Source organism: Alligator mississippiensis, chromosome 3 (genome assembly GCF_030867095.1).
Source record: "Alligator mississippiensis isolate rAllMis1 chromosome 3, rAllMis1, whole genome shotgun sequence".
Classification (NCBI taxonomy): Eukaryota; Metazoa; Chordata; order Crocodylia; family Alligatoridae; genus Alligator; species Alligator mississippiensis.
The window spans coordinates 127,270,693-127,283,442 of NC_081826.1; the positions used below are offsets into that span (position 1 = coordinate 127,270,693).

Genomic DNA, 12,750 nt, shown 5'->3' on the forward strand with positions numbered 1-12,750 from the left:
CCTGAGGGCTGCCTATAAGTATATAAGGGGTGTACATCAGGATCTGGGGGAAACACCTGTTCACCAGAGCACCCCAAGGGATGACAAGGTCAAACAGTCACAAACTCCTTTATGACCATTTCAGGCTGGACATAAGAAAAACTTCTTTACTGTCCAAGCCCCCAAGACATGGAATAGACTGCCTTCAGAGGTGGTGCAAGTACCTACTCTGGTCTCCTTTAAGAAACATTTGCACACCTACCTTGCTGGAAACCTATGACCCCAGCTGACTTCCCACCCCTGGGACAGGAGGCTGGATTCAACGACCTTCCGAGATCTCTTCCAGGCCTAATGTCTATAAAAATCTATGAATTATATTAGTCCAAAACCAAAAGGCTCAGGATTTATTATGTAGTTCATTGGGCAGGCCCCAGCAGAGTCAATAGCATTTCAAGCCGTGGTGACCCTACAGCTCAGCACTGCTCAGTATGCTTGTATATTCCAGATACCCCCCATAAAGGATCCTTCTGCTAGCCCCCTATTCATGACTGGAATCAGGTGTTCTTGTCTGATCCTCCAAAGATGTACATGCAGATGAGGTGCAGGGCAACCCGGTCAAGCTCCACCTCATGGAGGGTGGGGCCATACAAATCATATGCACAGCCTGAAAGAGGGGGCAAGAGAGAGATTCTGGGTGAACACTCTGGGGCTCTGTTTGTTGATGTTTGCCAGACATTTAAGGCTGGAGAAGAAACAGGAGTCACTGGAAACAGGAAAGAAAGACAGCTCAGCTATAGGAATGAAGAGGAAGTCTAAAATGTAAGCCATGTAGTGGCTCACCATACCTTAAAAATTAGTTGGTGCTAAAGGGAACTTATTGCAATTGATCTTGCCCTATAGTTTATTCAGATGGGCTGTACCAATCTATCATTATGATCCGTTTCCATCAATATGCTTTAAAAAAAGAAAAAAAAACAAAAACCAGTTCCTATCCATATGCTTGCCCATTATGGGCCATGCATTTTATAATCATGTTCACTGCTGGTTGTATTTAATCAACTTCATAGTTGGTTTCCATTACTAAGCATATGCTGCTTTTGGCACGAGTTTAATGACAGCCAATATATACAACGAGAAATCTTTGTATGCAGATTTAAGACAAGGAACATTTTCTCCCATGCTGATTTGAGGGGAAAAACTTTATGTTTGAGTAAATATCATAAGTGACAAGCTTTATTCAGTTATTTCGTAAACCAACTGCTTCACTCTGCAACCTGAATGCTCTTTAAATTTAGGCTTTTTGTAGCTATGTATCAATACGCAGACCTAGAATTATTTTTTTCCCTACAATGTCTGTGAAGTTTCAATGAACAGAACACTTCACAAAATGGGATGAAGGATATTTTAAAGCCATCTAAATATAGAAAACAAGACAAAATAAAAAATGCAAAGGTAGTAAAAAAGAAGAACAGATCAGGAAGAACAGCTTAAAGAGAGGTATGTTATACAGTACCAAAAAGGAGAGGAAGGACTGTGCCAGAATTTGAGAGATCTTTGGACTTTTTAGGCTATATATTTTTATGTATCTGAACCCTAATCTATGCTATAAGACTGCTGCTACCATGACTACAGCAACAGAGCTATAGCAGCAGACCTCCCTGATATAGGCACTGCTCTGCTGCAAAACGTTTCCTGCTAGAGTTCCACCAGCTCCCACTGTCCCGCCCCTCATCCCCCAAAGGCAGATGCAGTCTTTTAGTAAAAGAATAATATTAGCTACAGCAGTATTTCCTAAACTTTTGATACCGGGGCACACTTTTCTTCTAGATTAAAACTGGTGACGCTTAGGGACCTACTTAATTTGCAATTTTGCAGAAACCATGAAATCTGCAACTCTCTGTGAAATCAACTTAAAAAAAACTTAATAAAAATAAAATGCTGACTCTTCAGTGGGAGCTCTCTTGGACTATAAGCAGCAAGGGACAGGACTGCACAAAGGGCAGCCAGCAGCCAAGATGGCAGCCACCCTCTCGTCCGTCCTCCCCGCCAATCAGCAGCAGGGGGCACATCCACCAGGAATTGCCCACAAAATTAGCTTGTGTCACGACCAAGCTGCAAAAACTCCTTTGCCTCATCACAAATTAAGTAGGTCCCTAGTGACATTTTAGTTACCAGCAGGGGGGCAAATCGTTCTATGTGGCACCTGCCCAGCAGGGGCACCCTAGCCTATTTTTCCTAGAACAGCTCTGCAGCTGTGTGCTGCGGCACACCACTTGGGAATCACTGAGCTACAGGGTATAAATCTGTAGAGGTAATTAAGACACCATCTATAAAGATATTGGATAAGACATTTGTCTAACCCAAGGGGAGGCAATTATTTTGAGCAGAGGGCCGCTTACTGAGTTTTGGCAAGCCATCGAGGGTCACATGACAGGCAGCCAGGGGCAGATGAATATTAATTTTCTAAATTTTTTTAGGGTCCCTGCGGGCTGGATAGAATGGCCTGGCGGGCTGCATCTGGTCCGCGGGCTGCATTTTGCCCACCCCTGGTTTAACTGAGGGTAAAGTAATAACAGAATTAACAATTAACCTTAATGTAAAGAAGTGGTATGAATTGAAAGATATAAACTGGATGACCTATGAAGGCCCCTTTTTGACTTAGCCTCCGTAGTTTCAAGTATTAATTTATGATAATTTAAAGGCTAATTTAAGTAATCTAGTTCATTTAAACATAGGGGACAGATAATAAAGATGCTGACACATTCAAGAGATCAGCTTGAATTTGTGTGGGTTTAAATAACAGTCACCAAAAATTATTCCCAATGGCAGTTTGTGGAACATAGTCCAGTTTCAAGTGGACAGATGTTTGAGACAAGAGAAGTTTCCATAATACTTTGCCTGAGCCAAGACCTCAGAATTTGCAAGCAAGGCATGAAACTGGCTGCCCCTTCAGACCTGATTCAAGCCAACAAGCCATTATGAGAAAATTAATGCTCTCTCACGTTGTGACTAAAAAGACTTCTGTCTACACAGATTTCAATCTAATATCTTTCATAAACATAGCATTTTAAAAAGAAAATAATCTACTACTAGGACCTTAAATCTTAAAGGCCCCTAGTTTGTAAAGTTCATTTAATTTTTTACAGTCTGTCTGATCAGCACTTTAAGCAAATTTAAAGGAAGATATTATAGCATAGTGCAGCTATTAAACCCAATATTTAACAGGTCCATCTAGTTCAATCAAATAATTTTCTTACCTATTGTACAACATTAAATAGTCTCCATTAATCAGTATGGAACTTCATAAGAAAAATAATGCACTCAAAATGACCACCAATGTAAATTAATATATCTTACTAGTTTTAAATTGATTATATGTATATTGTACTCACTTGTCTGCCAGCATGTTTGACAGTTGCCACGGTGACAAGGTTCTTCACATCTGTGAAGGCCACAATTAAGTTTGCGTCCACAGACCAAGGAACACTTATGTTCTTTGTCCTAGAAAAGAAGATTTGATTGCAAAATGGCTTCATAACAATTATTTGTTTTTGCAAACTGCCAAAAAAATGAGATCAAATAACAAATGAATTTCTTGTTATGAGCATACTAATGCACTGAGGAACAAAGATGTTAATGATCATTATGATTTCTTGCACATTGTACACCAACCATCTTAAGTTCAACTGGAATTTTCTCAACTTATACCTATCTACTACCCATCCTCATACGAGTATGAGGTTTGTATTCTGTCAGAGATGAGATTTAAAAACAAAACAAAACAAAAGTTATGCATTGCAAACTCTAGCTTGAGCATAATTATATTAATATAAAGGTGCCTTTTATCTGTGTAACTTCCTCCTTTTCCAATGCAGGGTAAGTTGCACTAGTGTAAGGCATCTTTCCACTAGTATAGCTGCCTCTAGACTGGAAAGGGGTTTTTCTTTATTTAACTATACTAGTTAATATAGACAGAAGGCAGGGCAGTTAATCTTATAGATTAACTGGTTCAGAAAGGCCACAGCCTACTACATCATCAGTCTCTGTTGAGACCACATTTAACATAATCCTGTCTGTGAATGATTTCTTGTTCTGCAATTTTGCATTTGAATTAGTTTTTAAATTTTGGTGTCAAAAACAGCCATTATGAGGTCAGCAATGGAGTGTCAAGGGAGGTTAGTGTTCTGCCACATGCTTGTGTGCTTTTCTGAAACTGATGTCAAGTCGCAGTGTCCATTCATTCTTCTACATAGGGATTGCCCCATCTGTCGAATGTAGATAGCAAAAGTGCAGCATAAGCAGGTGATGACATATGATGTTGGTAGAGGAGCAAATGAATGAACCCCAGGTGGCACATCTGACAAACTGGGTCCATTGCAAGGCCTCTTGCCTTAGTGAGAATAGGACTTAGGTAGTTTGTTGCTAGAGGGACATTATTTAATGGGGGAGTTCTGGTAAGCCAGAACAGGCTTGTCTCCTGAAGGCTGCCTTGAGATGGTAATCATTTTCCAGGAGGAGCAGGAGGTCATTAATGGTGTATTCAAGGTGTTCAAACCGAGGGTTGTACATGACAAGACGGATTCTGCTGTCCTTTTTTGGGGTTGGAATTGTAGTAAATCAGAGTAAGGTCTGAGTATGGCTTGATCCAGGTGGCTATGGTTTTGGGATTCCATTTTAAGTGCAGGAATCCCTGCTCCAGATCCCTAAGATTCATGTTGGTGGGATCAGAACAGATACGATTGTAACTTTGGGTGTCTATATATGTGCTCTGTTGTGGATTGGGGGGGTGCTTTGCTTAGGGCAGCTCTGAGAGGCACTCTAATAAAAGCTCCCACAGCATCACATGTATTCAGAGTCCCACACTTCAAAATGGCAGCTGGGGCACTTTAAACTAAAGCTCATTCAGTGAGCTTTAGTTAAAGCACCCCCACTACCATTTTGAAATGCAGAGATGCTGAATACACGTGACAGAGAGGCTGCTGGAGTGTGCTAATTAGCATACTCCAGCAGACTCACAGCAGACTCAATTAATCGAATTTGCTCCAACACGTGCTAATTAGCAAATGTCGGAGTAGAGGTCTGTCATGTGTATAGGTATCCTCTGAATTTAGCTGTAGACAATCGAGTTAACGGTGCACTTCAGATGCAAACTGATGGTGTGGAGGTAGATGTAGGGGTCAATTGGTTTCTGATATAATGTGGCTGTGGTGGTGACCTGACCATTGCATAGTCTCAGTGGTGTCCAAGAAACAAATATGCTGGGGTAATTCAAGAGTCAGTTTGATGGAGGGGTGGAAAGTGTTAGTAACAGTGGAATTAATTTAGAGCCACAGTGGAATTGTCTAGAGAGTCCTTCCCATGTGTCCATATGATGCTATTATCAATATATTTTACCTGCATACTAGATTAATTCAATTAACTTCAGACTAACATAGCTAGTGCAGCTTTCCATTAGTTTGAGACTAACACATAAAATGTTGTGCTTGCAACATTAAACATGAAAATGCTTTGGGCAAAGCATAAAGTACAAACATTTACTTTATAGTACAGTTACAGACAGGGTGACTCAGCAGCCTTTTTATTTATTTTTAAAATAACGGAAATCATAAGAATAAATACTCCATACTGAATGATTTCTTAATACTTCCATATACAAACTTACCACACAGCAAATCTCATTACACTTGTGTCGTCCACATGACCGCTTCTTGTTACATCGCTTGTCACACATGAACGTAATAGCAGCTGTCCCCAAGCAATTAAAAAAAAAAAAAAACCAAAGGAGAAACATCATTCTTACACCTTTATACTTTAAGCATTCATCCTTAGAAACTATATTTGACAACCGTGGTATTACAAAGCATTCTTGCTTACCATGCTACCATCCATATATGGACTTACTGAGCCCTGGTATGAGTTTATATTACATTCACTAATACATGCTTATTAGTCACCTTAGTCTAGTCACAGTGGGGGGTCAATCTTAATCTGCAGCAAGAGTGACTAGATTAAGATGCCCCAAATAAGGAGTTGGAGTGAAATAGCAAACACACTGTATATCTACATCCTAACTCTCTTTGTGCCAGCTTTCCCAGACAAGCAAGCCTAGGGAAGGAAACAGAAACAGTACATATTTTTATATAAATGGCACAAATCAAAAGGCTGTTATAAGAACAGTGTAGGTGGTGCTGAACACAATCTCTGATAATTAGCTTGAGGCAAACCAGATTGCCACACTTCGGCTTCTTGTTTAATAATGTAAACCTTAAAATGGTCATTACTACTTTTTAATTAAAGGCTAATATTCCTGGCATGATGAAGTATGGTAAATATCTGATCTAGAATGTTCAAGATGGTAGACTGGACAACTGTAGATTGTTTACACTGATTAAACTCTCTTGAGCAAGATGTTCCTGCTACTATTTACAAGAGGAAAGGGAGTTATTCCTGGGGTACTTCTAGAGAGAGTGCTCAGCTCTTACATTTCAATGGATATTCAAGAGCATCAATCTCCCAGGTGACATTTTATTCAGAAACATTTAGATAAATTAAGGAAGAAACCAATGAAACAGTAAAAGTATTTTAAGAAGTGAACATTTATGATAATCTTAATGTCGCTACATAAGCAATACAATATTAGATACCATTGATACTGTGTCTACTGCTAGTCCTATCCCGTAATACTGATTTCAAAGACAGCAAACTGGTAACACTTAGGCCCCTGCTAGATGTGCAGGGAAAGGCGTGATAGGATTTGACACATGAGCTACACAAACCCAAGGTGTGATTATGAAATTGAGCATCAGATCCCATCACACCTTACTGCTGATGAAGAAAGAGCCCGGGATTGCTATCCTGAGCTCCCCCTGCACCAGCAAGTAGCAAGCTGCCACAGCTAGGAGCTCCATCAGGTGACAGGGCTCCCAGCTGCAGCAGTGCACCATGGGCTCCTGGATCTGGACTTCCAGCTACAGAGATGTACACCATGCGCTCCCATGTCTGGGAGTCCTGCATGATGCACCCCAGCAGCTGGAAGCCCAGATCACCTGACAGGGCTCCCAGATGCAGGGGTACATCTGGCCACACATTCAATTAACAGCATGGTAGGGACCAGCCACAAAGTTATTCCACAAAAGATGTGTAATACTTTTGTGACTTAGTCCTTGTATTATGATGCCATTAACCACTTTACCGTGTGGCTGGGTTATAACTTAAGACATGATTAACTGGTTAATCATGTCTTAAGTGTAACGTGTGGCAGGGGCCTTACTGGAAATACAAAGGCAGAGTTTTAAAGCCTTGCTCCCAATTCCATAAGCTTCAGCCAGAACGGTGTCCCATCAGGAAGAGACCTTTCATATTTTATTTTTTGTGTACACGTGTAAACTTATGTAAATGTGTGTGTATAAAGCTGAAGCAACTTTATTATGAATGCATGCGTGCACACACACACACACACACACGTGTGAGAGACACAAATCTTTCTCTCTCACACACACGGGAGAAAGATAGTAACGAGAAACAGAAATAACTACTACGTCATTTTTTGGTGCTATTTCAACATGACATTAAGACCCTGAAGCATTCTGAAAATACACAGCAAAGCAGCTAAGGAAGGAAATGGGAGATAATCCTGCTACTGCCTTAGACATCCTGTACATGAATGGTCCAACATATTCACTATCCTGACAGCTATATCTCCAGACAAATAGCACTGACAAGCTCATCTCACTTTAGTCATACATTTGAAAAATACAGCATTAAGACTTACACAGCGAGAACAATTTCAGCTGCAGCCTTTGCCTGTACCCCTCACAGCAGAGCTGTCTTTCTAAATTCTCAGAATAGCTAGAACTTGACAATATGCTTATGCAGTCACTTGTCATAGCTGAGTGGGGGGAATGACAGGTTAGGACAGATGGAAACTGCTTATTTTATGAGCAAATTCTGAAAGAATTTGTAGCCTTTTTTCCACCACATGACCTGAAGTTCCAGATGAGTCCCCACTGTACACGTGAAGACAATGATGCAAGGTAAAAGATTATTTTGGCGATACCCCTCTCCCAGGTGGAATTGGGATTTGGGAGGCATGATGCTTCCCCTTCCCACACCAGGAGGCAAGAAATTATTTAGGGCAGCCCCAAGGCTAGGGGTGCACAATGTTCTGTAAGAACTTTTGAGGGTTAACAATAATCTGTTGTCTGAAGAAAGTTTGGGAATCACTGACAAGCATTTTACACACTGAACAAGAGCATTTGCAACAAAGTTTTGAGCCACAATACCAATAAGACTACTGTATTTGATGGCTCCACCTTTCCTCATCAGCACTGTCAGAGACCAAATCTCCTTTAAAAAAAAAAAAACCGGAACATTTTCCCTGATGAAACTAAAAGGATATTAATAAATCTGATCCTTGGTCTATTGTATACAACTATCACTACCAGGTGGGTAGAACTGTCACCAGTGAACTGAAAAAGAATGAAAGAGAAGGAAATCTGATGATGCTTAGATGGCTGGAAGAAGTAGCCAGCAAGGGCCAAACCTTTCATGGAGTCTTCCATAATTAAAGACAAGGTCCATCTGTCCCTCCTCACTCCCAAGTTTTCTAAACTATGGTGGGACTCCCTGAACTATAGAAACCTGTGCTGTTAAAACTCAAAAGCATTCCTCCTGAAAATTACAAGTCAGAGAGACAGTTAGCTGTATCAGTCTGAAGTCAAGCAGAAAGCAAGAGGCATTTGCAGCTTATAGATTAACCAAATTACACACACCCACACACACTTCAGCCCATGAAAGTGTGCTTCAGTCTAACAGAAGTTTGTGCTTTACATACAGGCATACATATCTACTTTGGGCAGTCTATAAATTACAAACCAGTCAGAAAATCATGCTTACAAAAACTGAAACAATAACTGTAAGAAGAGAAACTGATATAGAGACACAAATGTTAGAGATTCATCAGGTGTATATTCCTACAATAATGAAAAACACTGAGGGGCGGGGTCCTCTATAAAATTGTATTAGAATATACTACAGAGGTAAGTGTTATAAAACTTCTTTTATTGTCTGAACAGTTCCAAAGACTTCTTTTTCAGATCACATGTACAGTTAGCAAAAGATCTAGCCAGCAAGAGAAGAGGCAATTACCTACGTGGGGAAACTCCAATGCTGAAGGCCAAGGGAATGGTACACTGCTATATTTACTATTAGTTATATCCATTTACAGACTTGTCAAGACAGCTCTCTCTCACCCACCCACACGCATTCCAACTCCAAAGAATGTAGTTTTTCACCCAACACATTTGAACAGACATCAGGCATGTCTTTAAAATAACAGCTCCATAAGCATGACAAAAGCAGATAGTTAAAATGTAGAAATACTCCCAAACCAAAAAACAACTGACTTTGTACACGACAGATTTAATGTCATTAATGAAAATGTCAATATCCTTCGCACTACCACCTACAACACCTGATCTCTCTTCATCCACATGCTTTGAACTCTATTACTTCACATACTGAATGGAAGAATCTCTCATATCATGCAAATTCTGAAATAGAAACATTTTTTAAAAGGGGTAAGCACAAATAGTATATTATGACTGCTTACCTTTATTTTTGAGGAGGGCACATGGAACTTCCTACAAAAGGAATATGAACAGATTAAATGAAGGCAAATTAAGAGCAACTACAAGCTTATTGTTCCAAAGAGAACTGTAAACAGTATATTAAACAAAAACACAAACAATGGTTTAACCACTATAACTGGTCATACCTGGAAAGTGGGACAAAATCCTGATTGTACTGAGAGATACTTAAAATAGCAAATTACCTACAAATTATGTATATATCAATTTAAATCAAAACTTTTTATTTTAAAGCTGTTCTTTTTTAAACATTCTTCAATATCAACAGTAGCACATTATCTCCCCACCTCATTCCACAAGCAATGCAAGTCACATTAATGGTAATAACAAACTATGGCGGGGGGGGGGAGAAAGGAACTGACAGTTAAGTACAAGGAAGATATTCTATCTTACTATATCATCTTCTGCTTCTAAAAATGCAAGCCACAGCACTTCTTGTTTTCAAAGTTTCAGGTATTTCATGATTTTTAAATGGATTTGGATGGATGGGAAGGAAAAAACACCTAGAGTGTTTACATTATTCTTCTAGCTGGCTCTAAAGTATTTTTTTGCTTTCATTTGAGACCTATCAATAGTATTTAAAAACAAAGCACTTTAATCTGTAGGACTCTTTTTTCCATGGCTGGGAATTTTATTACTTCACAGAAAAAAAAAAGTTTTACTAGGCAAATTAAGACAACACAGGAGTGTCAAACTCATCTGGTCCTATGGGCTGGATGAGTGACAGGGGGCTGGTTCACAGGCTCAGTCAGCCCCAACCCCATATGCTGGATTCACTGGACACAGAGGCTATTCCAGCTGCTCCAGGGTCCACTCCATGTGCTGCGCAAATCTCAGAGCAGCCACACCAGCAAGGGTGTGCAGTACAGATCCCAGAGCAGCCAAATCAGGTACCACATGTGGTGCAGTCTGACTTGGGGGAAGGTGCCATATGTCAAGTGGATCCCAGAGTGGCCAGAGTGGGTACAACACTACACAGTGCTTTTTCAAGGATCCATGCTGCACGCAGCACCCACCTCCCCTGGTCCAGGAATGCACCACATGAGCACCTGCTGCACCCAGTCCAGGACCCGCACTGTATGTGGCACCTGCAGACACTGTGTGCAGAACACATCCCGGATCAGCTGAAGCATGCTGCACAGACCCCAGAGCCACCAGAACAGGCACCGCATGCAGCGCATGCCCTGGGTCCTGCTCACAGGGCTGGTTCAGTACATGCCATGTGCAGTGCATTGGTCAACTCTGACCCATGGGCAGTACCAGGGGCCAGATAACAGGGCTCTGCATCTTTGACACCACGTCTTATCATATATATATTCCTGTATTTCCTTGCATACCACATGGCCCCAAATAAAGCATGCACCTTGTTTTTTGGGAATGGAGAATGAAGAAAAGATTTTACCAGTTATGGCTAGATGGAGTCAGGACAGAACCTAATCGTCAGCTCACTCATCCTCCCTTTCCTGTTCAGGAAATGTTAGTTTTAACCCTCTCAGCTGTTGCCTAACTGGCATCAGGTCTTGACTACTCAGCCAAAAGCTACTGCCAATTTGGCAGTGGCTGTTAAAAAGGGTTAAAACTACATCTGTTGCTTAAGACTGGACTCCTTCTTCCTCCATGCAGCCAGCTGGGGGCAGAAGGGAAGAGAAAGAAAAGAAGCAGTAGCCATTTTTTTTTCCAGATACTGAACTCAAGTTGGCAACAAAGATTAAGAGTAAAGAAAAGGCCTTATTTAAGTACATAGGGAGCAAGAAGGTGGTGCAGGGTAACACAGGGCCACTACAGAATAGACTAGGGCAACTCATAACTGATAGGATGGAAAAAGCGGAGCGCCTAAATGATTTCTTTGCATCTGTGTTCCTGGACACAGATACAAATACACCTCCCAATAAGACTTTAGTCTGGCATGAGAGAAATACCAACCCACCAACAGTTAACGCTGACCTAGTGAAGGGTACTTGGAGGGGTTGGGCATATTTAAGTTGGCAGGCCCCGATGATCTTCACCCAAGAGTACTAAAGGAATTGGCTGGTGTCATAGCAAAACCACTGGTGCAACTGTTTGAGCACTCGTGGCACTCGGGACAGGTCCCAGAAGACTGGAAAAGGGCCAGTGTGGTCCCTGTTTTCAAGAAGGGAAGGAAGGAGGACCCGGGTAATTATAGGCTGGTTAGCCTCACCTCCATTCTTGGCAAGACCTTAGAAAAAATCATAAAGGATCGCATTTGTGAGGGGCCAGCAGGTAATACAATGTTAAGGGACAACCAGCATGGGTTTATAGCAGTCAGATCCTCACAATTCTCACAAGCAAACTGAGTAGCTGTGATGTGGATTTTTTCATAGTAAGGTGGGTGAAAAAGTGGCTTATGGGACGCAGCCAGAGAGTGGTGGTGGATGGGTCAGTTTCCCCCTGGAGAGATGTGGGCAGTGGTGTCCCCCAAGGCTCTGTCCTTAAACCAGTACTGTTCAATATCTTCATCAGTGATTTGGATGAAGGTGTTGAAAGCACTGTCCAAATTCGCAGATGACACCAAACTATGGAGTATGGTAAACACACTGTAAGGCAGTGAACAAATTCAGGGGGATTTGGATAGACTGGAAGTAGTGGGCAGATCAGAATAGGATGCAATTTAACAAGGATAAGTGTAAGGTGCTGCACCTGGGGAGAAAGAATCTCCAATACACCCATAGACTGGGAAGTACCATGGCAGTGGAAAGGGACCTCGGAGTCATAGTCAACGCAAAAATGAACATGAGTTGCCAATGTGACAAGGTAATAAAGTAAGGCTAACCGCACTCCTTCTTGTATTAGTAGGTGCATCACGAGCAGGTCTAGGGAGGTGATACTTCCCCTCTATGTGGCATTGGTGAGACCGCAGCTGGAGTACTAAATCCAGGTTTGGGAACGCACTTAAAATGCGATGTGGATAACCTTGAGAGGGTTCAGAGGAGGGCTACTCATATGGTTGAGGGCCTGCAGATAAGACCCTATGAAGACAGACTGAGGGACCTGAAACTCTTCAGCCTCCACAAGAGAAGGCTGAGAGGTGATCTTGTGGCTGCCTACAAACTCATCGGGACTGGGGGGCAGCAGGGAACAGGGGATACTCTGTTTACCAGGGCAC

At 41.5% G+C, this 12,750-nt stretch overlaps 1 protein-coding gene across 2 annotated transcripts in view; it reads right to left on the reverse strand.

Annotated features, from left to right (window-relative positions):
• NFX1 (nuclear transcription factor, X-box binding 1) overlaps positions 1-12,750 on the reverse strand; it is a 103,444-nt gene that overhangs the window by 37,511 nt on the left and 53,183 nt on the right. For both annotated transcript variants that reach the window (XM_019498477.2, XM_019498476.2), the window contains exons 11-13: positions 9,590-9,620; positions 5,642-5,724; positions 3,372-3,480 (exon numbers count right to left, since the gene is read on the reverse strand). In XM_019498477.2, coding sequence (XP_019354022.1) covers positions 3,372-3,480; positions 5,642-5,724; positions 9,590-9,620 — 223 coding nt within the window. The remainder of the gene's footprint in view (positions 1-3,371; positions 3,481-5,641; positions 5,725-9,589; positions 9,621-12,750) is intronic.